A 23319-nucleotide genomic window follows, 5' to 3' on the forward strand; every position below is an offset into this window, starting at 1 on the left:
GAATTGCCTGGCAAAGAATAAATTGAGGTACAAGAAAGAGGGGTAGGGAGATCCATTAGAGGCTGTGGCTGCACTCCTCATAAGAGAGGAAAACAGCCTGAGCCAGGGCAGGGAAGTTTGACATTGATGGTGTAAGAGGGGCGGACCTGTGCACGCAGTCAGCATGGAGGGGAGAGTGGATGGAGAGCAGGAATCTAAAGGCAACCCCAGGCTCCAACATTGAGTGCGAGTGAAACCGTCAATTCGTGGAATGAAAAGAATGAAAAGAAATCTCAGGGTGGGGCAGCTAAAGCAGATTCAGCCACTCCCATGTGCATCCTCCAAGTCCTTTGCTCAGAATTCTCCCCAGAACGTGACACATCACATTGCACTGGTCTAAATGTGTGTCTATTCCTTAAAAGTAGCCATGATACATGGACACAGGGAGGGGAACATCATACATCGGGGCCTGTCGGCGGGTGGGGGGCTACGTGAGGGATGGCAGGGGGTGGTGGGATTGGGGAGGGATAGCATTAGGAGAAATATCTAATGTAGATGACGGGGTGATGGATGCAGCAAACCACCATGGCATGTGTATACCTGCGTAACAAACCTGCACATTCTGCACATGTACCCCAGAACTTAAAGTATAATTAAAGTAGCCGTGATAGATGATGTTTTACCCTTCATATCCATAATAGTAATCACATAGCAAACTCCTGTTGAAAGAATCATCTAGTTCCCTCTCTTAATAAACTAGACATGCTAAAACCCAGAAGGTTAAGTGACTTCTAAGAGGCGTTGCGAGTTTGTGGCTGTGGCGAGATCTAAACGTTGGTCTTCTTTATTCCCAGACCATTGTTCTCTACACCGCAAGGCAAGTGAGTGGCAAAGCTCGGGCTAGAGCGGGCAACAGAATGTAGAATTTTTGTTTCCTCCTTCATGAAGTGACTGAGGAGCCCTAGTTTGTTATAAATGGCAGCACTTCTTCCCTTGGGTGTTGAGGGAGAAGTTTCTTTCCTGTAATTTAGAATTGAGCTCTCTTTAATAGCAGTGCCTGGTGCTGAAGGTCACAATGAGATGAGCTGCTTCTCACCTGGGGGAACACACACCTGGCATCTCCCCCGTTAGCAAACTGCTCTGAGTCTACCAGCTCAGAAACCCAGGATGGCTCTCTGCAGAGGGGCATGTGAAAGCCTGAATCCTCTGCCCCACTGTTACCAGGAAGAGTGGTCCAGGTTCTTGGCCTGATGAACAAAAAATTGAACAAAACACCCAAAGTAGCAAAAGAAAGACACAGCGAAAAACAAAGCAACAGAAGCGAGGAAGGAAAGCGCAGACATATTGAAGGCAATTCACTGAGAGGGCTGGAGCAAGCCACAAAAGCCTGATCCTCTCCAGAGATTTTATGAAGCAAAAAGAACTTGGCAACACCCTTGGGTTCCCTTAAGAGGCCTCCAACTGGTTACACCCTATGAAGGATTGGCCTACAGCCAATCAGAGGCTGAAGTGGAAATTTCTGTCTTGTTATCAGAGGAGACAATGTGGCCTGTGTGCCGCCTAATCATGCCTAGAACTGTCTGCACCTGCTGATCTTTTACTTCTGTGAACCGGCTGCACCTGCTTTTCTCCTGCTTATCCCCCTAGCCCGTGGTTACCCTAATTACCTATTCTCCCGCCTCACCACCACAGCCCAGGTTGTCTGCGCCGTCTCATTTTCCACGTTATTCCTGTAATCGATCTGTCCTCCCACCCTCACCAGCAGTTACAGGGCTAGGTACAGAGCCTATCTCTGGCCAGACACAGAGAAGCAGCAAGAACCCAGGGCAACGGTCATGTGAGTGAGGGCGTATGGGACGGAGAAACGGAAAGAACAAAAATATATTTAGGGAGCACTTTTTACAGAGCACTCAGGCTCTGCCTGAGGACGTGGGGCGAGCACTGGTGACATTTGGACACTCGTGGTTAAACGTGACCCCGTTAGCACCCGTTGGGCCTTCTTGAACTCGGTATCTTGGTGCAAACGCCGAGCTTTGGAGAAATTCCAGGAGCGGCTGTGGTAATTCCCATTTCGCCCTTAGCCCATCCTCCCCGCGCTGGGAAGAAGCGCTGCGCGCGCGGCTCCGCCAGGGGGCAGGAGAAGTCACATTACAAGGACTATTTTTTATTTTTTTTATTTTTTTAATTCCCCAACTTTTCCCCCCAAACTCTGTTCCTCCTCATGAAACCGAATCCTCCCACTGCGGCGTCCCAGGAGCCCGCCCCTCGCCCGCCGCCTCCCCTGCGCCCGGGCCCCGCGCAGCCGCCGCGCTCCTGCGCCCAGAGGTCCGAGGTCCCCGAGATGAAGGTCTGGCTGTTGCTTGGTCTTCTGCTGGTGCACGAAGCGCTGGAGGATGGTGAGTGACTCTGGGCGCGGGGCCACCTGGCTTGTGCCCTGACTTTAGTCGGGACCCGCAGCCCCCGCCGCCTGCCTGCCAGCTTCTGCGCTAACGTTCGGCCTTCGGTGGCTTGACCCCTGCGCCATTGCCTGCCAGATGCACCTGCCCACTCCTGATGGGGTCTCCTTTCCTCCCGCTCTTTCCCTGCCGGGAGAGCCCTCTAGGGAAGGTGGCAGGTACCCTGACCCTTAGGAGCCCCCAGGACCTCTCCAAGCCCCGCACCTCCGGGCGAACCAGGCATCCCCAGTCAGCGCCTGGTCCAGCCCCCAGTGTCAACGTGTCGGTCTGGGAGGTGGCGCGGGAGCCTCGGATCGCTTCCACCTCCCAGCGGCGTGGCCGGGACCTCTGCTACTAGAGCGGGTGCCACCTAAGCAGGGCAATCTCTGATTCCGCTGCAGAGTTCCTACCAGGGGACCTCCTCCTCCCCTCGCAGCCTTGGGTGTGTTTCGTCTACCATCTTGGGCTTGAATCCTACAAGATCTGCCTACAACTTCGAACAAAAATGTCAGTGTATGAAACTTAGAAAGGAATCAAAACCCCACAGCTTGTTGTATTTATCTAATTGGATGGGTAAAGGTGAAGAAAATGCTTTTATTTTCTGTACAGCACATGGGACCATGTCCACTGCGCGTTTTTGAATGTGTGCCTGCCTGGGTCCACGCTGTTGTGTAGACTCATGACCACAGGGTCAGGTGTTATTTTCTGTGTGTGTGTGTGTGTGTGTTACTGCGATGCTTAGTATACATTCCTGTTAGCATTTAGATGTTTTGTTTGCTCCACTCGCTCCATGGGTGTTATTTGTACAGTGCATGTTTCATCTGGGTACATCCTGGTATCCTCAAACCTCTCCTGAAATTCCTGGGCATCAGCACAATTTTTGCTTAGATTTAGTGGAAAAGTAGCTTTTGCTGTTATGCAACTTCACTCTGGAGCCAGCTCAACCTGGCTCACATTTTTATCCACTCCTCTATCCTGACCAGTTCCTTTCTTTCCTAGGAAACTACAAGATTTGCCAAAAAAAAAAAAAAAAAAAAAAAAACCCACATCATAGTTTGAAAATTCAAGATAGTTGTGGGACTTGAAGTTGAGCATGAGGGTCCTTCAGCCCAGACCCTTGCTTAATAAAGTGTAGGCAGCACTTCTACTGGGAGGAGAGTAACACTTAACTCTGTCCAGAGAGAAGCTAGCGTGATTCTGTTTGTAAAATGAAATATTAAAATGCTCCTGGCAGGTCTTTGTATGCAACTGCTGAAAAGGCAGGAATGTAGCTTGTGGTATCATTTTTTGAATAGGGCAGGAGATGGCCAGGCAGAATTTCAAATCGGCCATTCCCTTGTTTATACCCAAGTTGCCAGTCTTAGAGGCTCAGGAAGTGGCTTCCAGTCTGCCTCCTGGATCTCACCCAGCCCATGTGAGTTTATTACAAACATCTGCCTAAGTAACTTAGCATTTCTTTAAATAAAATGTAATCCGTACAAACAGTAAGCATTTACAACAGTAAGCATCTTACAACTGGAGTGGAATACAGACTGAATGTAAGAAGTAATTCATAAATTGTAGGTGATAATAGCACTGAGATTTTGTTTATGAAAGTACACATATCAGCTGGGTGAGATGGCTCACACCTATAATCCCAGCACTTTGGGAGGCCGAGGTGGGCAGATCACGAGCTCAGGAGTTCAAGACCAGCCTGACCAACATGGTGAAACCCTGTCTCTACTAAAAATACAAAAATTAGCCCCATCTCTACTAAAAATACAAAAATTTATGCCACTGCACTCCAGCCTGGGTGACAGAGTGAGACTCCATCTCAAAAAAAAAGTGCACACATCTATAATGTATGGACTATTTATGGATAAAATAGTGAACACATAGTGCTTCATTAAGTTATGAAACAGTTTGGCTAAACCTATTAAGCATGGTTTTTGGTTTTGAGTTGTGTCTTGGGTTGGGGCCGGGAGCTACTAAGGAGAGTGGATTACTCAGGAGGCCCTTGCAGTGCTGGTCTCTGATTGGCAGTGGGAATATGCAGCCTGCAGGGCCATCCCAAAGCACAAACTGCAGACACAAAAAACTGCCTTTTCGTTTTTCTGATCACATCTAAAGACAGTCTTTTTTTTTTTTTTTTTTTAAGTTGGAGACATCTCACTCTGTCATCCAGGCTGGAGTGCAGTGGCACAATCTCAGCTCACTGCAACTTCCACTTCCTGGGTTCAAGCAATTCTCATGCCTCAGCCTCTCAAGTAGCTGGGCTGGGACTACAGGCGTGTACCACCACACCCAGCTAATTTTCATATTTTTAGTAGAGACAGGGTTTCACCTTGTTGGGCAGGCTGGTCTCAAAATCCTGACCTCAAGTGATCTGCCCACCTTGGCCTCTCAAAGTGCTGGGATTACAGGTGTCAGCCACCAGGACAAGTCAAAGACAGTCTTCTAAGTGGAAAAGACTTCCCTGCAAGTGCATATGGGGGTGAACATCTGGCCTGACCCAGTCAAGTTTGCTGTTCCCAATTCTAAAATGCTTTAATTTTTTGGAAGCAATGTGTTTTCTCCTCATGAAGAGGGGTAGCTGGAAGATCACATAATACTCCATGGCATGAAAGTGAGGCATGAAAACAGGTAACAAATAGCCCAAGATTCCACTTTTAGACATCGATCATGGCACCTGATTTTCAGCATTTATATGAAATACATGCCACTGAGTTTATTGATAGGGTGCTGCTATTTTCACATTAAAAAGTGTAAAATCATAGGTACTTCCTGACTTATTTGGATTACCTACCTTTTTCTTTTCTTCGACACAGAGTCTCACTCTTGTCACCCAGGCTGAAGTGCAGTGGCGCAGTCTCTGCTAACGGTAACCTTTGCCTCCCGGGTTAAAGTGATTCTCCTGCCTCAACCTCTCGAGTAGCCAGGACTACAGGTGTGCACCTCCACGCCTGACTAATTTTTTGTAGTTTTAGTAGAGATGGGGTTTCACCATGTTAGCCAGGATGGTCTCAATCTTCTGACCTTGTGATCCACCTGCTTCAGCCTCCCAAAGTGCTGGGATTACAGGCGTGAGCCACCGCATCTGGCCGATTACCTACATATTTTTATTGAATGTCAGGAGCAAACATTGAAGCAGTAATATTGATTTGTCACTACTGTTTGGTTGAACAGCATGAGAACCTTGATCCCTGCTAATCTGATCTTCAGTATAACCTGGGTTTATTTTGCATCTGGTGAAGGGGGTTTCTTTCTGGGAGGACTAAAGAGGCTCATTATGGTTGAGGGCCATATAGCCAGATCTCTAAGAAGGTAAAGACATAGACACAGTGATGGTGATTCTGTTAAAGGCTCCTGTTAAACCAGGAGCCTTTGACACGTTTGGGTCTTCATTTCTTCTTTCAAAAAAAAAAAAAAAGTAAATATTAGTTCAGAAATCTTTAGAATGAAAAAAGAATTCTAAAATTCCTTATTGTTTATGAGTGCAAATAATGCTTGGAAGCGTGTAGGGTCTTGGCTGGCACGTTTGACATACAAAACAATTTCTGATACTTAGAATGCAGAGAGAAAAGTTTAAGGCAGGAGAGAGATCTGGTGGTCAAAAGATTGATGGTTTTTCAATCTAGACAAGAATCTAAAACCCTTTCTTTGTGGTGCTCATAATCGAATGGAGAGGAAAGATAATAAAGAAGTAAAGATATAATTTCAGGAAGTGGTAAATGGCAGCAAGATTCATTAATCAGGGCAGGGCGTGGTGGCTCATACCTGTAATCCCAGCACTTTAGGAAGCTGAGGCAGGTGGATCACAAGGTCAAGAGATCGAGACCATCCTGGCCAACATGGTGAAACCCCATCTCTACTAAAAATGCAAAAATTAGCCAGGCGTGGTGGCGTGCACCTGTAGTCCCAGCTTCTTGGGAGGCTGAGGCAGGAGAATCGCTTGAACCTGGGAGACGGAAGTTGAAATGAGCCAAGATCGAGCCACTGCATTCTAGCCTGGGGGACAGAGCAACACTCTGTCTTTAAAAAAAAAAAAAAAAAAAAAAAAAGAATCATTAATCAGGATCTACTAGATTCCTCAGGCTGCTATAACAAGGTACCATGGACTGGGAGGTTTAAAACCACAGAAATTTGTTTTCTCACAGTCCAGAGGCTTGAAGTCCAAAGTCAGTGTCAGCACGGCCGCACTGCTTCTAAAATGCTGGGTAGAATCCTTCGCTGCCTCCACTAGCCTCTGGTTGTGGTCAGCAACCCCTTGGCATTTTTTGGCTTGCAGCTGCATCACTTCAGTCTCTGCCTCTGTTACCATGTGACCATGAGAACCCTGTGTCTGTCTTCACATGGCATTTTCATGTGTGTGTGTTCTCATAAGACTATCAGTCCTATTGGAGGAGAGCCTACCCTAATGACCTCATGCTAACTTGATTACATTTGCAAAGACTGTGTTCCCAAATGAGGTTACATTCACAGATACCAGGGAGTTAGGACCTCAGCATATCTTTTTGTTTTTTGAGATTTAGTCTCGTTCTGTCACCCAGGCTGGAATGTAGCAGCGCAATCTTGGCTCCCTGCAACCTCCGCCTCCCATGTTCAAGTGATTCTTCTGTCTCAGCCTCCTGAGTAGCTGTGATTACAGGCATGAACCACCACATCCAGCTAATTTTTGTAATTTTAGTAGAGATGGGGTTTCACCATGTTGGTCAGGCTGGTCTCCAACTCCTGAGCTCAGGTGATCCACCCACCTCAGCCTCCCAAAGTGCTGGGATTACAGGTGTGAGCTCCATGCCCGGCCTTTAGCATATCATCTTAGGGGATACAATTCAACCAATAAGACAGGGTGAGACATGGAGAGGACTGAGGGGGCCACGGGATGTGAGGATGCTGTTAGGATGGACAGCTAGAAGCCTGCCTGGAGCAAGGAGGCAAACCCCAGAGAGAGCTGAAAGCAAAGCTGTGCACGCCAGGGGCACCACAAGTGCGACAACTTTGAGATGGGCTTGATTCGGTTGCCAGTGTGGCTGTGGCTATGATGTGTGAGACAGGACACGGCCAAGCCTTGTCGGGCATGGGAAGATTTAGGGCTTGCTTCTAGATGAGATGAAAGGTACCAGAGGGTTCTGAACAGAGAAGTACTGTACCCATAATTTGATTTCTAAGTTCAAAGGTAGATGCCATGGTTTGGATATGGATTGTCCGCACTACATCTTATATTGAATTTTGACCCCCAATGTGGTGGTGTTGGGAGGTAGGGCCTAGTGGGAGGTGTTTGGGCCTTGGGGGGTAGATCCTTGATGAAGAGATTAATGCCTTCCCTTGGGGATATGTGAGTTCTCTACTGTTTCCAGCAAGAGCTGCTTGTTAAAAAGAGTCTGGTACCTCCTCCTCCCACCCCACCATGTGATCTCTGCACAGCTAGTTATCCTTGCCTTCTGCCCTGAGTGGAAGCTGCCCGGGGCCTTCATTTGAAGCAAATGTTGGTTCCGTGCTTCTTGTACGGTCTGCAGAACCATCAGCCAAATAAGCCTCTCTTCTTTATAAACAACCCAGCCCAGGTATTCCTTTATAGCAATGAAAAAGGAACTGACAGAAAATTGGCACCAAGGAGAGGGATATTGCTAAAAAGATACCTGAAGATGTGAGCAGCTTTGGAACTCGGTACTGGGCAGAGATTTGGAAGCGTTTGGAGGGCTCAGGAGAAAATAGGAAGAGGAGGGAAAGTTTGGAATTTCTTAAAGATTGGTTATATGGTTATGGTTGTGACCAAACTGTTGATGGAAGGAAGTGTAGACAGTAAAGTTCGTGCTGACGAGGGCTCAGGTGGAAACATAACTTATTGGGAACTGGAGCAAAGGTCACCCATGTTAGGCCTTAGCAAAGAACTCGGCTGCATTGTGTCCACGCCCTAGGGATTTGTGGAAGGCCAAAGTAAAGAGTGATGTCCTAGGGTTTCCAGAAGACGACATTTCTAAGCAGCAAAGTGCTCAAGAAGTGGTGGGTGTGACTATTTTTAAAAACGTAGGATCAAGATTAATTACTGCAACAAAGGAATGACCTAAAGGTAGAATTTATAATGAAAAGGGAACAGAGAGTAAAAGTTTGGAAAATCTAAAGCCTGGCCATGTGGTGGAGAATGAAAGAGCATTTTCAGGAGAAGAATCCAAGGGTACAGCCGAGAGACTCTTGCTAAAGGAATTAGCATGAAATAAAGGAAATTGTGTGCTAGTAGTCAAGAAAGTAGGAAAAGGCCTTGACGCCATTTTGGAAATCTTCGAGGAGCCTCTCCCATCACAGGCCCAGAGACTCAGGAGAATAGAATGGTTTTGGGGGGCAGGCCCTGCTGCCTTGTACAACCTGAGGATGCTACTGCCCCATCCCAGCTGTACCGGTTCTAGCCTTGACTTAAAAGGCTCCAGATGCTGCTCCAGAGGACGCAAGCTCTAAGCTCAGGAGTCCTCCACCTGTTTTCAACTCCGCAGGTGTCCGAACGCAAGAGTGATGGAGACTTAGCTTCCACCTAGATGTCAGAGGATGCATCAGAAAGCCTGAGTGTGCAGGCAGAAGCCGCTACAGGGGCAGAACCACCACAGAGTCCCCACCAGGGCACTGCCTAGGGGAACTGTGGGAAGGGGCTGCCATGGGAACCCCAGAAATAGAGAGCCACCAGCAGCATGCACTGTCATCTTGGAAAAGACACGGGCATTCAACTCCAACCTGTCAGATCAGCCACGTGGGCTTCGCCCAGCAAAGTCGTAGGGGTGGGGATGGCCAAGGCTTGTTTTTGATTTTCCAGGCTTACAGCAGTAAGGAACTTGCCTCAAGTCTCAGATAAGAGTGTGGACTTTTGAGTTGACGCTGGAACAAGTTAAGATTTTGGGGACTGTTGGGAAAGGATGATTGCAATTTGCAATATTTGAAAGACATAAGTTTTGGAGGCCCGAGGTAGAATGCTATGGTTTGGATATTTGACCTCCTCCAAACCTCATGTTGAAATTCGATCCCCAGCCAGCTGCCGTGGCTCACGACTGTAATCCCAGCACATTGGGAGGCTGAGGCAGGCAGATCACAAGGTCAGGAGATCGACACCATCCTGGCTAACACGGTGAAACCCCGCCTCTACTAAAAATACAAAAAATTGGCATGGTGGCGGGCACCTGTAGTCCCAGCAACTCAGGGGGCTGAGGCAAGAGAATCACTTGAACCCAGGAGGCGGAGGTTGCAGTGAGCCAAGATCACACCACTGCACCCCAGCCTGGGTGACAGAGTGAGACTCCATCTTAAAAAAAAAAAGAAAAAACCACCACAAGAAATTTGATCCCCACTGCTGGGGGTGGGGCCTAATGGGAGGTGTTTGGGTCATGAGGGCAGATCCCTCATGAATGGCTTGTTGCCCTCCCTGAGGTGATAGAACTAATAGAGTGAGTGTTTGCTACGTTAGTTCTCGTAAGAACTGGTTAAAAGGAGCCTGGCACCTCCCGACTCTGTCTTTCGCTCCATCTCTCTCCACATGATCTCTGCACACACCCATTCTCCTTCTTCTGCCTTGAGTAGAAGTAGCCTAAGGCCGTCACCAGATGCCCAGTCTTGAATCTTGTGGCCATCAGAACTGTGAGCTCAGTAAACGCTTTTTCTGCATAAATGATTCAGCCTCAGCTATCCCCTTTACAGCAGCACAGATGGGTGAAGGAGTCATTCAGTGGAAGCCAGGGACCGCTCAGGAGACAGTGTAAATGTCTGGGTGGCAAGTGGCTTGGTCCAGGGTGGTATCAGTGGATGGAAGGAAAAGAGGCTGCGTTCAGGGTCTATTTTCAAGATGAAGCCAACAAAATTTGTTGGTGGATTGGCTGTGGCTTAGGAGAGAAAAAATTAAAAAAAGAAGTGAGACTTGGCGGGTTTTGTCCTGAGTGAATAAAATTGCCATTTGCTGATCAAGGGAACATCAGCAAGGAGCAGGTCTGAAGGGGGTCAGACATGCTAAATTTGAAATGCTAAATTTTGGACATGCTAACTTTGAGATGCCTACTAGTCTTCCAAGCGGCCGTGCTGAATAAGCAACAGGTTATTCAGATCTTGAGTGCAGAGGCAGGGTCAGGACAGGAGCTAGGGCAGCTTTCAGCATGTAAATGCTGCAAGGGTCAGCGGACTGTGTGAGGTCACTTAGAGAATGGAAGTAGTTAGTGAGGAGTGACCAGGCAGGAAAGGAAAATGTAGAGCTGCCACAGACTGAAGAGTTATCAGTGACTCCGGAGGAAAGCCAGGACAGCGCAGCATCCGGGGAGCCACGTGAATCAAGTTTTTCAAGAAAAGAGCCATCAGCTGTGTTCTAACAGGTATTCTGGAAAATGCTTCAAATGGAGGTATTTATCCTGGCATCGAAGGATCTAATTCTCAGAAACTGCTATTTGATGGTTTTTAAAATGATACTTTAAACAGTGATAGTGTTACCGGAAAGGGGTCCTGATCCAGACCGCAAGAAAGAGTTCTTGGATATCATGCAACAAAGAATTCGGAGTCCATAGAGTAAAGGGAAAGCAAATTTACTAAGAAAGTAAAGGATGTAAGAATGGCTTGTCCATAGGCAGAGCAGCAGCATGGGCTGCTCAGCTGCACAGACTTACTGTTACTTCTTGACTATATGCTAAACAAGGGGTGGATTATTTGAGTTTTCTGGGAAAGGGATGGGAAATGCCTAGAACTGAGGTTTCTTCTCTTTAGACTATATAGGGTAACTTCCTGATGTTGGCATGGCATTTGTAAACTGTCGTGGCGCTGGTGGGAGTGTCTTCTAGCATGCTAATTCATTATAATTAGCATGTCATGAGCAGTGGGGATGACTACATATCATGTTTCGGTGGGATTTGGCCAGCTTCTTTACTGCAACCTGTTTTATCAGCGAGGTGTTTGTGATCTGTATCTTGTGCCAACCTCCTGTGTCATCCCGTGCTGAAGAATGCCTTAACCTCCTGGGAATGCCACTCAGTGGGTCTCATCCTTATTTTTTACCCAGCCCCTATTCAAGATGAAGTCTCTATGGTTCGAACACCTCTAACAGTAGGAAGGTTTTTTGGAGTGAGGAATAGAAAAAGGAAGGGCTCCTACATCATGCTACATTTTCCTCTCCCTACGGTGGCTTTCCCACCTTCTCAGCTTCGTTCTTGGTAAAGTGTGTGTGTTCCTGTGGGGTGTTTCACGAAAAATGGAAAAATGAGAGTGGTGTCTCTCAGTTTATGTAACTGATTGGGAAGCAACTGAGCGGCTCAGAAGAATGTATGTTGTGGTTAGTGGGGTGCTACTCTTAGAGCTGGCCTTTCCCTTTTACTGCCAGTCAGGGAAGAGAAAACCAAGCAGCTGTAGCACTTGGATATTAATGACTGTGCTTAACAAGAAATCTCATCCAAGCTGCAGTCAATGATTCTTCTAATGAATTTATTTTCTTCCCCTACACAGTTCTATTGAATTAGAGAGGTTAATAGGTCACTTTTGATGAATAAGATTTGATTGTGTTTCTCAGTTGATGATGAATAATCATGGTTCTTTGTCCTGCTTCCTTCTTGCTTTGTAACATTTGTTTATTTGTCCTGGAAATCAGGGGTTTGGTTTTTTGTTTTTTGAGACAGAGTCTTGCTCTGTTGCCCAGGATGGAAACCTCCCTCTCCCAGTATCAAGTGATTCTCATGCCTCAGCCCCCTGAGTAGCTGGGACTACAGGCATGCTCCACCTTGCCTGCTTAGTCATATTCTTTTAAAATTTAGACATGGGATTTGGGAGTCTCTCCATTCCAGGACTGTCTGTGTATCTGTGGGGCCACTAGGCTGGCTCCTTTAATTTAGCATCGTTAGCATCAAACCGTAGGCCAATTCTGTGGTCAGTCAGCTGGACCAACTACACAGTTAGTTCAACTGGTGGGCTATTTGGTCAAAAGGTCAAATTATGTTGCATAGATAACAGTAAATATTTGGATGCATAATCTCCATAATCAGATAATCTGATGTTCCTGGGTAACATAGACACATAAGATCTGATAGCTGAGAAGTCAGAAAAGTAGCTGTTTGTCTAAATTCCATAGCATTTACAAATGGTTATTGTCATTTCTGATAACTTGAATTCCCGTTACATGATACAGAGAATACCAAATTAGACATTAATCCAGAGGTTCATTAATCTCATAGGCATTAAAAGATTTATGGGGCACAGATTACTTGGACATCATTCATTCTTTTTTTGAGACAGAGTCTTGCTCTGTCTTCCAGACTGGATTGCAGTGGGCATTCATAGCTTACCATAAACTCAGAGTCCTGTGCTCTAGTGATCCTCCTGCCTCAGCCTTCATGCATGTGTTAACACACTCAGCTTTTCTTTTTCCTTAATTTTTGTAGAGATGAGGTCTTACCATGTTGTCTAGGCTGGTCTTGAACCCCTGGCCTCAAGCAAACCTCCCTCCTTGGCCTCCCAAAGTGGTGGGATTACAGGTGTGAGCCAGCATGCCTGGCGTATTATTTTCTATCTTAAGGAAAAAAACTGGCTGGGTGTGGTGGCTCACGCCTATAATCCCAGCACTTTGGGAGGCTGAGGTGGGCAGATCATGAAGTTAGGAGATTGTGATCAGCCTAGCTAATGCGATGAAACTCTGACTCTACTAAAAATGGAAAAAAATTAGCCAGGCATGGTGGCAGGTGCTTGTATTCCCAGCTACTCAGGAAGCTGAGGCAGGAGAATTGCTTGAGCCCAGGAGGTGGTGGTTGCAGTGAGCTGAGATCTTACCAGTGCACTCCAGTCTGGGTGATAGAGCAAGACTCTGTCTCAAAAAAACAAAAAAAAGCTGTAACTTCTACCTTGTTGCAGAGCTGAGACTTGCGCTTCACAATTGATGTTGCTGGATTAATGTACTTGCGTTGGTCTGACACATTCCCAACGGTTACACTGCTTTTCTTTCTAGGAGGCTGGGAGCGTGTGCATGGGAGCCATTGTCTATCCCCACCTATCATTAGAACCAGGGGTGATAAACTACATGTGCAGGGTGAGCAGAATCATGGGCAAACAGCAGATTCAACAGCAGATGTTGGGGGTTCTGCCTTGGAGACTAGAGTTCAAGGTCAGATTGAGAATGCTCAGTAAAGCCTGTAACCAAGATGAAGCTTAGTAGAGGAAGGAAGGGAAATAAGAAGAGACTCAGGCCTAAGAGAAAACAGAGGTCACAGAAAAGAAAGCAAGGCTCAGGGACTGAGGCATAGAAGCCCAAAGAATGTGGCCTGGATGTTCACACTGAGCCGAGAGTTCCCAAGGGCAGGATTGGTTCTACAGTCAGGGCTAGGCTGAACTAAGAGTGGAGACCACGTGGCTCCTGTTTCACAGGTCAAAGGGAAACACACAAAGAAAACCAAATTCATCATTACACAGTTGACTGCAAATCAACTGCATTTATTGCATTCTTTATTATACGTTTCTCCTGATCCATCACATTTTCCCTTTTTTTTTTTTTTGAGATGGAGTCTCGCTTTGTCACCCAGGCTGGAGGCAGTGGCATGATCTCAGCTCACTGCAGCCTTTGTCTCCCGGGTTCAAGCCATTCTCCTGCTTCAGCTTCCCGAGTAGCTGGGAGTAAGTGCGTGCGCCACCATGCTCAGCTAATTTTTTGTATTTTTAGTAGAGATGGGGTTTCACCCTGTTAGCCAGGATGGTCTTGATCTCCTGATCTCGTGATGATCACCTGCCTTGGCCTCCCAAAGTGCTGGGATTACAGGCATGAGTCACTGCACCTGGCACATTTTCCCATTTTCTACAAACGCCCTATAATTCTCTCAATTGGCCAAGGGCTGTGTGGTTATTTATTCAAAATATGTACAGAATGTTTATCTCCATGCAGTGAGATGAGCACTTTGGAATGGGAATAGGAACCCTGACTTCTGCTCTCACATTCTTCCACTAACCAGCTGAATGACTTTGTATGGTTTATTCAGCTTTTCAGGGCCTCCTATAGTTTATAAATCTGCAGCATGAGGACTTGACCTAAATGATCTCCGAGGATATCATAAGTTTGAACATTTTGTAGTTCTATGGGTATCTATCACAGTGGCCTTTGAGCTTCTGCAGATCGATGGTCAAACTGAAACTGAAACTCAACAGTCCCCTTTTTCTTTTGCTTTCCTTTTTTTTTTTTTTTTGAAATGGGGTGTCACTATCACCCAGACTGGAGTGCAATGGCTTAATCTTGGCTCACTGCAACCTCCACCTCCTGGGTTCAAGCAGTTCTCATGCCTCAGCCTCACGAGTAGCTGGGACTACAGACATGTGCCACCACACCTGGCTAATTTTGTATTTTTAGTAGAGACGGGGTTTCACCGTGTTGCCCAGGCTGGTCTCGAACTCATGACCTCAAGTGATCTATCTGCCTTGGCCTCCCAAAGTACTGGGATTACACACATGAGCCACCACGCCTGACCTACAGTTCCCTCTTCATTCTTGTTAAGTGGACACCACTGCATGACTGCGAGGGGCTTAGCTGAGATTTTTGGAGTCCAGTGGCTTGCCAGGGACAGAACACTGGGGGCACTGTTCCCTGGGTGCAAGCAGTAATGGGTGCCTTATTTATAGGGAAGGCAAAAACAACAATAAAAGCAAGCAACTTAAAGTCAGTAAACCTTTTTTTTTTTTTTTTTTTTTTTGAGACAGAATCTCACTCTTGATGCCCAGGCTGGAGTATAATGGCAAGATCTTCGCTCACTGCAAACTCTGTCTCTCAGGTTCAAGCAATTCTGCTGCCTCAGCTACCTGAGTAGTTGGGATTACAGGCGCCTACCACCACACCCAGCTAATTTTTGTATTTTTATTAGAGACGATGTTTCACCATCTTGGCCAAGGTGGTCTCAAACTCCTGACCTCAGGTGATCCGCCCACCTTAGCCTCCCAAAGTGCTGGATTACAGGCGTGAGCCACTGCACGCTGCCAGTCAGCTTTTTATTATCACTCTTTGCCAGCAACTCTCAACAATGTTGATGATAAAATACTCCTTCCCCAAAGATACTTTGTTGGTGAAATTTTAAATCATTGCTACAATTACAGTTGAGTTTTAATAATTTATATGTAAGTTTCAGATTTGTATACATTTAATACTTACTCTTTAATAATAAATATTGTGTTCTACCAAGACATTGCCAGCCCCTGACATATGTAATCTCCACTTTATCATTTGTTTTGAGAGAAAGTTCATCGTGGTTCAGAATATTCGCTGTGCACGGTGGCCCACACCTATGATCACAGCACTTTGGGAGGCCTAGGTGGGAGGATTGCTTGAGGCCAGGAGTTCAAGACCAGCCTGGGCAACATAGCAAGACCCCATCTCTTTTTTAAAAAATTACCTTAGCATGGTCTCACATACCTGTAGGCCTAGCTACTCAGGAGGCTGAGGCAGGAGGATCACTTGATCCCAGGAGTTCAAGGCTACAGTGAGCTAGGATCATGCCATTGCACTCCAGCCTGGGTGATAGAGTGAGATTCCGTTTCTAACCATAAACACCAAATCTTTTGCATGCACTTTCAGCACAGTTTGTGTCTCCAGACCATGTGGAACTACATGTTTCTGTGTTAAAACAGTAGAATGAAATTGAACAATGATAACATAGAGATTGCAAAGTAAAGAACCAGCCTTGAATGGCATCAGTTCTGTTTTATGTGACCCTTTGGAGACTGTGAGACAGTGTGAAGTACAGGCAATAATATTTTTGTTTTCTAAGGGCAAACTTCAGCTCATATAGGAACTATTTTGCTGAATTTAATAATCTCTTTGGAGCCAAAATATATTCCTTTTTAATTATTGTTTTAAAACTAGTCAAAAAATGATTACATGACTTTTACTGAAAACAATGTTGACATATGAAGAGGGGAGAATTAAAAAGTTATCTTCTCTGGAGTTATCTAAAAAGGTGATTGGGACTGGCCGTGGTGGTTCACGCCTAAGTAATCCCAGCACTTTGGGAGGCCAAGGCAGGTGGATCACCCGAGGTCAGGAGTTCGAGACCAGCCTGGCCAACATGGTGAGACCCTGTCTCCATGTCTGTACTAAAAATACAAAAATGAGTTGGGTGTGGCAGTGGGCACACCTGTAATCTCAGCTACTCGGGAGGCTGAGGCAAGAGAATCACTTGAACCTGGGAGACGGGAGTTACAGTGAGCTGAGATCACAGCATTGAACTCCAACCTGGGCAACAGAGTGAGAATCTGTGTCAGAAAAAAAAAAAAAAAAAAAAAAAAGAAAAAATTTGTGTCAAAAAAAAAAAAAAAAAAAAAAAAAAAAGTTACTCGCCTCAGATATTCTGAGGATGCTGTTACTCTAACCCACTTCTCCCTCCTTACATTTGTGCAGTTACTGGCCAACACCCTCCCAAGAACAAGCGTCCGAAAGAACCAGGGGAGAACAGAATCAAACCTACCAACAAGAAGGTGAAGCCCAAAATTCCTAAAATAAAGGACAGGGACTCCGCGGATTCAACACCAAAGACACAATCTATCATGATGCAAGTGCTGGATAAAGGTCGCTTCCAGAAACCCGCCGCTACCCTGAGTCTGCTGGCCGGGCAAACTGTAGAGCTTCGCTGTAAAGGGAGTAAAATTGGATGGAGCTACCCTGCGTATCTTGACACCTTTAAGGACTCTCGACTCAGGTAAGTGGTTTTTTTGTTTTTTTTGTTTTTTAACTGTGTAGGGTTAAGGATTTGTAATAGTTAACAAAAACCCTTATTAACTATTATTTTTATTTTATTTTATTTTTTTGAGACAGAGTTTTGCTCGTTACCCAGGCTAGAGTGCAATGGTGCAATCTCAGTTCACCATAACCTCCGCCTACCAGGTCCAAGTAATTCTCCTGCCTCAGCCTCCCAAGTAGCTGGGATTACAGGCATGCATCACCACACCTGGCTAATTTTGTATTTTTAGGAGAGAGGAGGTTTCTCTATATTGGTCAGGCTGGTCTCAAACTCCTGACCTCAGGTGATCTGCCCACCTCGGCCTCCCAAAGTGCTAGCATTACAGGCGTGAGCCACCATGCCTGGCGTTAACTATTACTACACATTGTTTCTGACATGTACCATTTTACCCTCATAGCTTATAAACATAGAAGCTCAAAAAGCAAAAGCCATAGATTTTATTTCTTTACCTAGTTAAAAAAAAAATTGCAAATCCTACCAACGTTGGTTGAAAGAGTAAAATTTTATAGGAAATCATGTGACAAAACCATATGACAATTTTAAATGCATGATGAGTAAAATTTTATAGGAAGCCAAAATTTTATAGAAAACTATTATGCATAGAGATAGATGTTTAAAAATTTATATCGTGTACGCGTGTCCTTATAGTAGAACGATTTGTAATCCTTTGGATATATACCCAGTAATGGGATTGCTGGGTCAAATGGAATTTCTATTTCTATGTCCTTGAGGAATCGCCACACTGTCTTCCACAATGGTTGAACTAATTTACACTCCCACCAACAGTGCAAAAGTGTTCCTACTTCTCCACATCCTCTCCAGCATCTGCTGTCTCCAGATTTTTTAATGTTCGCCATTCTTACCGGCGTGAGATGGTATCTCAATGTAGTTTTGATTTGCATTTCTCTTATGACCAGTGATGATGAGCATTTTTTCATATGTTTGTTGGCCTCACGTATGTCTTCTTTTGTAAAGTGTCTGTTCATATCCTTTGCCCACTTTTGAATGGGCTTGTTAGTTTTTTTCTTGTAAATCTGCTTTAGTTCTTTGTAAATTTTGGATATCAGCCCTTTGTCAGATGGGTAAACTGCAAAAATTTTTTCCCAATCTGTTGGTTGCCGATTCACTCTAATGATTGTTTCTTTTGCTGTGCAGAAGCTGTGGAGTTTGATTAGGTCCCATTTGTCTATTTTGGCTTTTGTTGTCAATGCTTTTGGTGTTTTGTTCATGAAGTCCTTGCCTACACCTACATCCTGAATGGTTTTGCCTAGATTTTCTTCTAGGGTTTTTATGGTGTTAGGTCTTATGTTTAAGTCTTTAATCCATCTGGAGTTAATTTTAGTGTAAGGTGTCAGGAAGGGGTCCAGTTTCTGCTTTCTGCACATGGCTAGCCAGCTTTCCCAACACCATTTATTGAACAGGGAATCCTTTCCCCATTGCTTGTTTTTGTCTGGTTTGTCAAAGATCAGATGGTTGTAGATATGTTGTGTTGCCTCCGAGACCTCTGTTCTGTTCCATTGGTCTATATCTCTGTTTTGGTACCAGTACCATGCTGTTTTGATTACTGTAGCCTTGTAGTATAGTTTGAAGTCTGGTAGTGTGATGCCCCCCGCTTTGTTCTTTTTGCTTAGAATTGACTTGGCTATGCGGGCTCTCTTTTGGTTCCATATGAAGTTTAAGGTGGTTTTTTTCCAGTTCTGCGAAGAAGGTCATTGGTAGCTTGATGGGGATAGCATTAAATCTGTAAATTACTTTGGGCAGTGTGGCCATTTTCACGATATTGATTCTTCGTAACCGTGAACATGGAATGTTTCTCCATCTGTTTGTGTCCTCTCTTATTTCGTTGAGCAGTGGCTTGTAGTTCTCCTTGAAGAGGTCCTTTACATTCCTTGTTAGTTGTATTCCTAGGTATTTTATTCTCTTTGTGGCAATTGTGAATGGAAGTTTGTTCTTGATTTGGCTCTCTGTTAGTCTGTTATTTGTGTATAGGGAAAATGTGGCACATATACACCATGGAATATTATGCAGCCATCAAAAACGATGAGTTTGGGTCCTTTGTGGGGACATGGATGAACCTGGAAACCATCATTCTCAGCAAACTGACAGAGAAGCAGAAGATCAAACACCGCATGTTCTCACTCATAGGCGGGTGTTGAACGATGAGAACACATGGACACAGGGAGGGGAGCACTACACACTGGGGTCAGTTTGGGGGAAATAGGGGAGGGACGGTGGGGGGTGGGGAGCTGGGGAGGGATAGCAGGGGGAGAAATGCCAGATGTAGGTGATGGGGAGGAAGGCAGCAAATCACACTGCCACGTGTGTTCCTATGCAACAATTTTGCATGTTCTTCACATGTACCCCAAAACCTAAAATGCAATAAAATAAATAAATGGGGGGGAAAAAATTATATCGTGTGGCCAGGTGCAGTGGCTCATGCCTGTAATCCCAGCATTTTGGGAGGCCAAAGCAGGCAGATTATTTAAGGCCAGGAGTTCAAGACTAGCCTTGCCAACATGGTGAAACCCCATCTCTACAAGAAATAGAAATTATCCAGATGTGGTGGCACACACTTTTAATCCCAGTTACTCGGGAGGCCGAGGCAGGAGAGTCACTTAAACCCGGGAGGCAGAAGTTACAGTGAGCCAAGATTGCACCACTGCACTCCAGCCTGAGTCAGCACCACTCCAGAATGAGACTCTGTCTCAAAAAAAAAAAAAAAAAAATCATATTGTGAAAATTAATGGACTCAATGTTTTACGTTGTTTTTTAAGTAATCATAATGAAAACTAAAATGGCCTAACAGGAGATTTCTGTGAGCAACTTGACCAGATTATCAACTTCAACTACTTTTCAACTGCTTCTGATTATTTTTACTTTCACAAATCTGATTATTGTATTCAGAGGCCTCAGCTGGTAAGATGACCAATGATTTCTCATGTTTGAATGAGTACCTTCAGGAGGCTGGGCTTCTGGACCAGGAAGTGTGGTTAAGTTGGTGAAAGCGGCAAGTGTGAGAAGTAAGAAAGAAACACGTACTTCCCGGGGAGCTGGGAGGAACGTGAGCACAGGCTGTGATTAGGGGGGCGCGTATCAGTTTAGAGTCCTGTGCACCTTGGCGAAGTCTCCTAAACTCCTCTGGGTCTCAGTTTTCTTACGTGTATAATGAAGGGTACGGGATGAAATCATCTCTAAGGTTCATTCCAACCCTATTTCCGTGTACAATGGAGAAATACAGTGGATTAACAGTGCAGAAATATCAGATGTTATCTGAAATGACTAGAATGGGAGAAAGAAAGGCTGCAGGCTAGGCACAGTGGCTGACGTCTCTGATCCCAGCACTTTGGGAGGCCAGGGTGGGCAAATCAAGAGATCAAGAGATCAAGACCATCCTGGCCAACATGGTGAAACCCCATCCCTACTAAAAGTAGAAAAATTAGCTGGGCATGGTGCCAGCTACCTGAAGTCCCAACCACTTGGGAGGCTGAGGCAGGAGAATCTCTTCAACCTGGGAGGCGGAGGTTGCAGTGAGCCGAGATCATGCCACTGCACTCTAGCCTGGCAACAGAGCAAGCCTCAGTCTCAAAAAAAAAAGGGGGGGGGCTGCAGAGGGCAGGTATTGCAGAATCTGCACATGCATAACGGATTCATATTTCCACAAAAACTCTATTTCTGCAGAAATTCATCTCCCTCAAGGACGTCATTACCCACTTGTTTACCCAACCAGAAGACAGGGGAGCATCTGTGCCTCCTCCCTCCCTTCCGCATTCTCTACATCCAGTCAGTCACCAAATTAAGCCAATTCAGCCTTCACTTTTACATTGCAAAATTCTGTTAGTTTGGTGCAAAAGTAATCGTGGCTTTTGCCATCAAAGTAATGATGAAAAACCGCTACTGCTTTTTTACCAGCCCAATATACGATTCTATTCCCTATTCATAGAAATTGAGCCTTCTTCCAGGTATGGAAATCTGTCTGCTTTCCATTCCTGGAGTCACTGTCACAGTCTCACCTGCTGTTCTCTCCCGTCTCTGATACTGCAGTCACCATGCCTGGGCTAGGGCTTCTCACTGCGGCCAGAGCAACACTTAAAAGTCAGAGTGGGCTGGGCGCCGTGGCTCATGCCTGTAATTCCAGCACTTTGGGATGCCAAGGCAGGCAGATCATGAGGTCAAGTGATCAAGACCATCCTGGCCAACATGGTAAAACCCTGTCTGTACCAAAAATACAAAAAAAATTAGCTGGGCATGGTGGTGTGTGCCTGTAGTCCCAGCTACTCCAGAGGCTGAGGCAGGAGAATCACTTGAACCCAGGAGGTGGAGGTTGCAGTGAGCTGGTGACAGAGCGAGACTCGATCTCCAAAAAAAAAAGAGTGGAACATGTGGCTCCCTTACTCACCACTCAGTGGGTTCCCTTGGAGATAAAGTCCAACATCCTGACATGACAGTGAGGCCCTCCCTGACCTCTGCCATCTCTCTGGAGTCACCTCTAATCTCTCGATCAGTCACTCTTCTTTCCCTGCCCTGGGCTCCTGTGAGATTCTGGAAAGCACCAGGTTCCCGAAATATTAAAGTTTGCTGCTTTCATAGCCAGGATCACTCTTGGACCCCTCATCAATGGGCTAACCCCAGCCCGGGCATCACTTTGGGAAATCCATGGCAGGCCTCCCCAGCTGTGTGTTCCCACAGCACTTGATGCTTCCTCTTCTCAGCTCTCTTCACACTTACTGCTTTTATTTTAACATCTGTGTTTTTCACTGAGACTTAGCTGGGTAGTTGGCAGTTAGCTTTCTCTATTGAATGCTTGACTGACAAGCACCCCTGATACATTTGCCCTTCTTAAAAACACACACACACACACACACACCCCTGCACACACACCTTGGAGAATAAATAAAATATGCGTGTAAGTAATATTAATCCATCTACTTCTCTCTCTTATCCTCTTGTATTAAGACATCTTTCACATTTTTATTCTGCCTCGACCCTCTAGCATCGTGAATGTAACAGGATAGAGTCCTTTTTAAGGTTCAGTGGGCTGGATAGGGGGTGGAGAGGGAGAAAGTGAATCCATTCTTCCTGTTTCCCTCTCCACACTTGAAGTGTATGTGTGTAATTGAGAATGTAAGGATATTCTGCTTGGAACAAATCTGGAAAGACTTACTACTATATATATTTGTGTGGTAAAAAACACATAATGTAGATTTGCCCTCTTAATAATTTTGAAGCCCAGGCATGATGGCTCATACCTGTAATCCCAGCACTTTGGGAGGCTAAGGTGGGTGGATCACTTGAGCCCAGGAGTTCAAGACCAGCCTGGGCAACACGGAAAAACCATTTCTACTAAAAATACCAAAAAAAAAAAACACCAGGCGTGGTGGCTCATGCCTGTGATCCCAGCACTTACGGAGGCCAAGGCGGGTGGACACGAGGTCAGGGGTTTGAGACCAGCCTGGCCAAGATGGTGAAACCCCATCTCTACTAAAAATACAAAAATTAGCCAGGTGTGGTGGTGAGCACCTGTAGTCCCAGTTACTCAGCTTGCTGAGGCAGAGAATTGCTTGAACCCGGGAGGCAGAGGTTGCAGTGAGCTGAGACGGCAGCACTGTACTCCATGCTGGGCGACAGAGTGAAATTTTGTTTCAAAAAAAAAATTTAACCTGACCCGTGGTACATGCCTATAGTCCCAGCTACTTGGGAGGCTAAGGTGGGAGGATCACCTGAGCCCGGGAAGTCAAGGCTGCAGTGAGCCATGATCACACCACTGCACTCCAGCCTGGGCAACAGGAGTGAGACTCTATCTAAAAAAAAAAAAAAAAAAAAAAAAAAAAAAAAAAACTCTATCTAAAAAAAAAAAAAAAAATAGAAAAAAATAATAATTTTGAAGTGTGGTATTGTTAACTATAGGTGCACATTGTTGTGTAAGAGACCTCTAGAATGTTTTCATCTTGCATGGCTGAAACTCTGTGCCCACTGAAATCCTCCTCACCTGGCATTCTTTCCTGGCAGTCACTTTGCTACTGTCTGTTTCTATGAGTTTGACTACCCTAGGTACCCCGTATAAATGGAGCATGCAGTGTATTTGTCTTTTTGTGACTGGCTTATTTCTCACAGCATCATATCCTCAAAGTTCTTTGATATTGCAGCTCATAATGCGGTTTCCTTTTTGTTTAAGGCTGAGAAATATTGTATATATATACTACTTTTTTTTTTTTTTTTTT

The 23319-nt window shown here is 45.5% G+C and overlaps 1 protein-coding gene across 1 annotated transcript in view; it reads left to right on the top strand.

The window, feature by feature from the left end:
* The first annotated feature begins 2185 nt into the window (after nucleotides 1–2185).
* Nucleotides 2186–23319, top strand: part of PDGFRL (platelet derived growth factor receptor like) — a 63586-nt gene continuing 42452 nt past the window's right edge. The window contains exons 1-2 of the mRNA XM_017539647.2: nucleotides 2186–2375; nucleotides 16762–17059. Of these exons, the coding sequence (XP_017395136.1) occupies nucleotides 2201–2375; nucleotides 16762–17059 (473 nt within the window). The 5' untranslated portion in view covers nucleotides 2186–2200. The remainder of the gene's footprint in view (nucleotides 2376–16761; nucleotides 17060–23319) is intronic.

Source organism: Cebus imitator, unplaced genomic scaffold (genome assembly GCF_001604975.1).
Source record: "Cebus imitator isolate Cc_AM_T3 unplaced genomic scaffold, Cebus_imitator-1.0 Scaffold120, whole genome shotgun sequence".
Lineage (NCBI taxonomy): Eukaryota > Metazoa > Chordata > Mammalia > Primates > Cebidae > Cebus > Cebus imitator.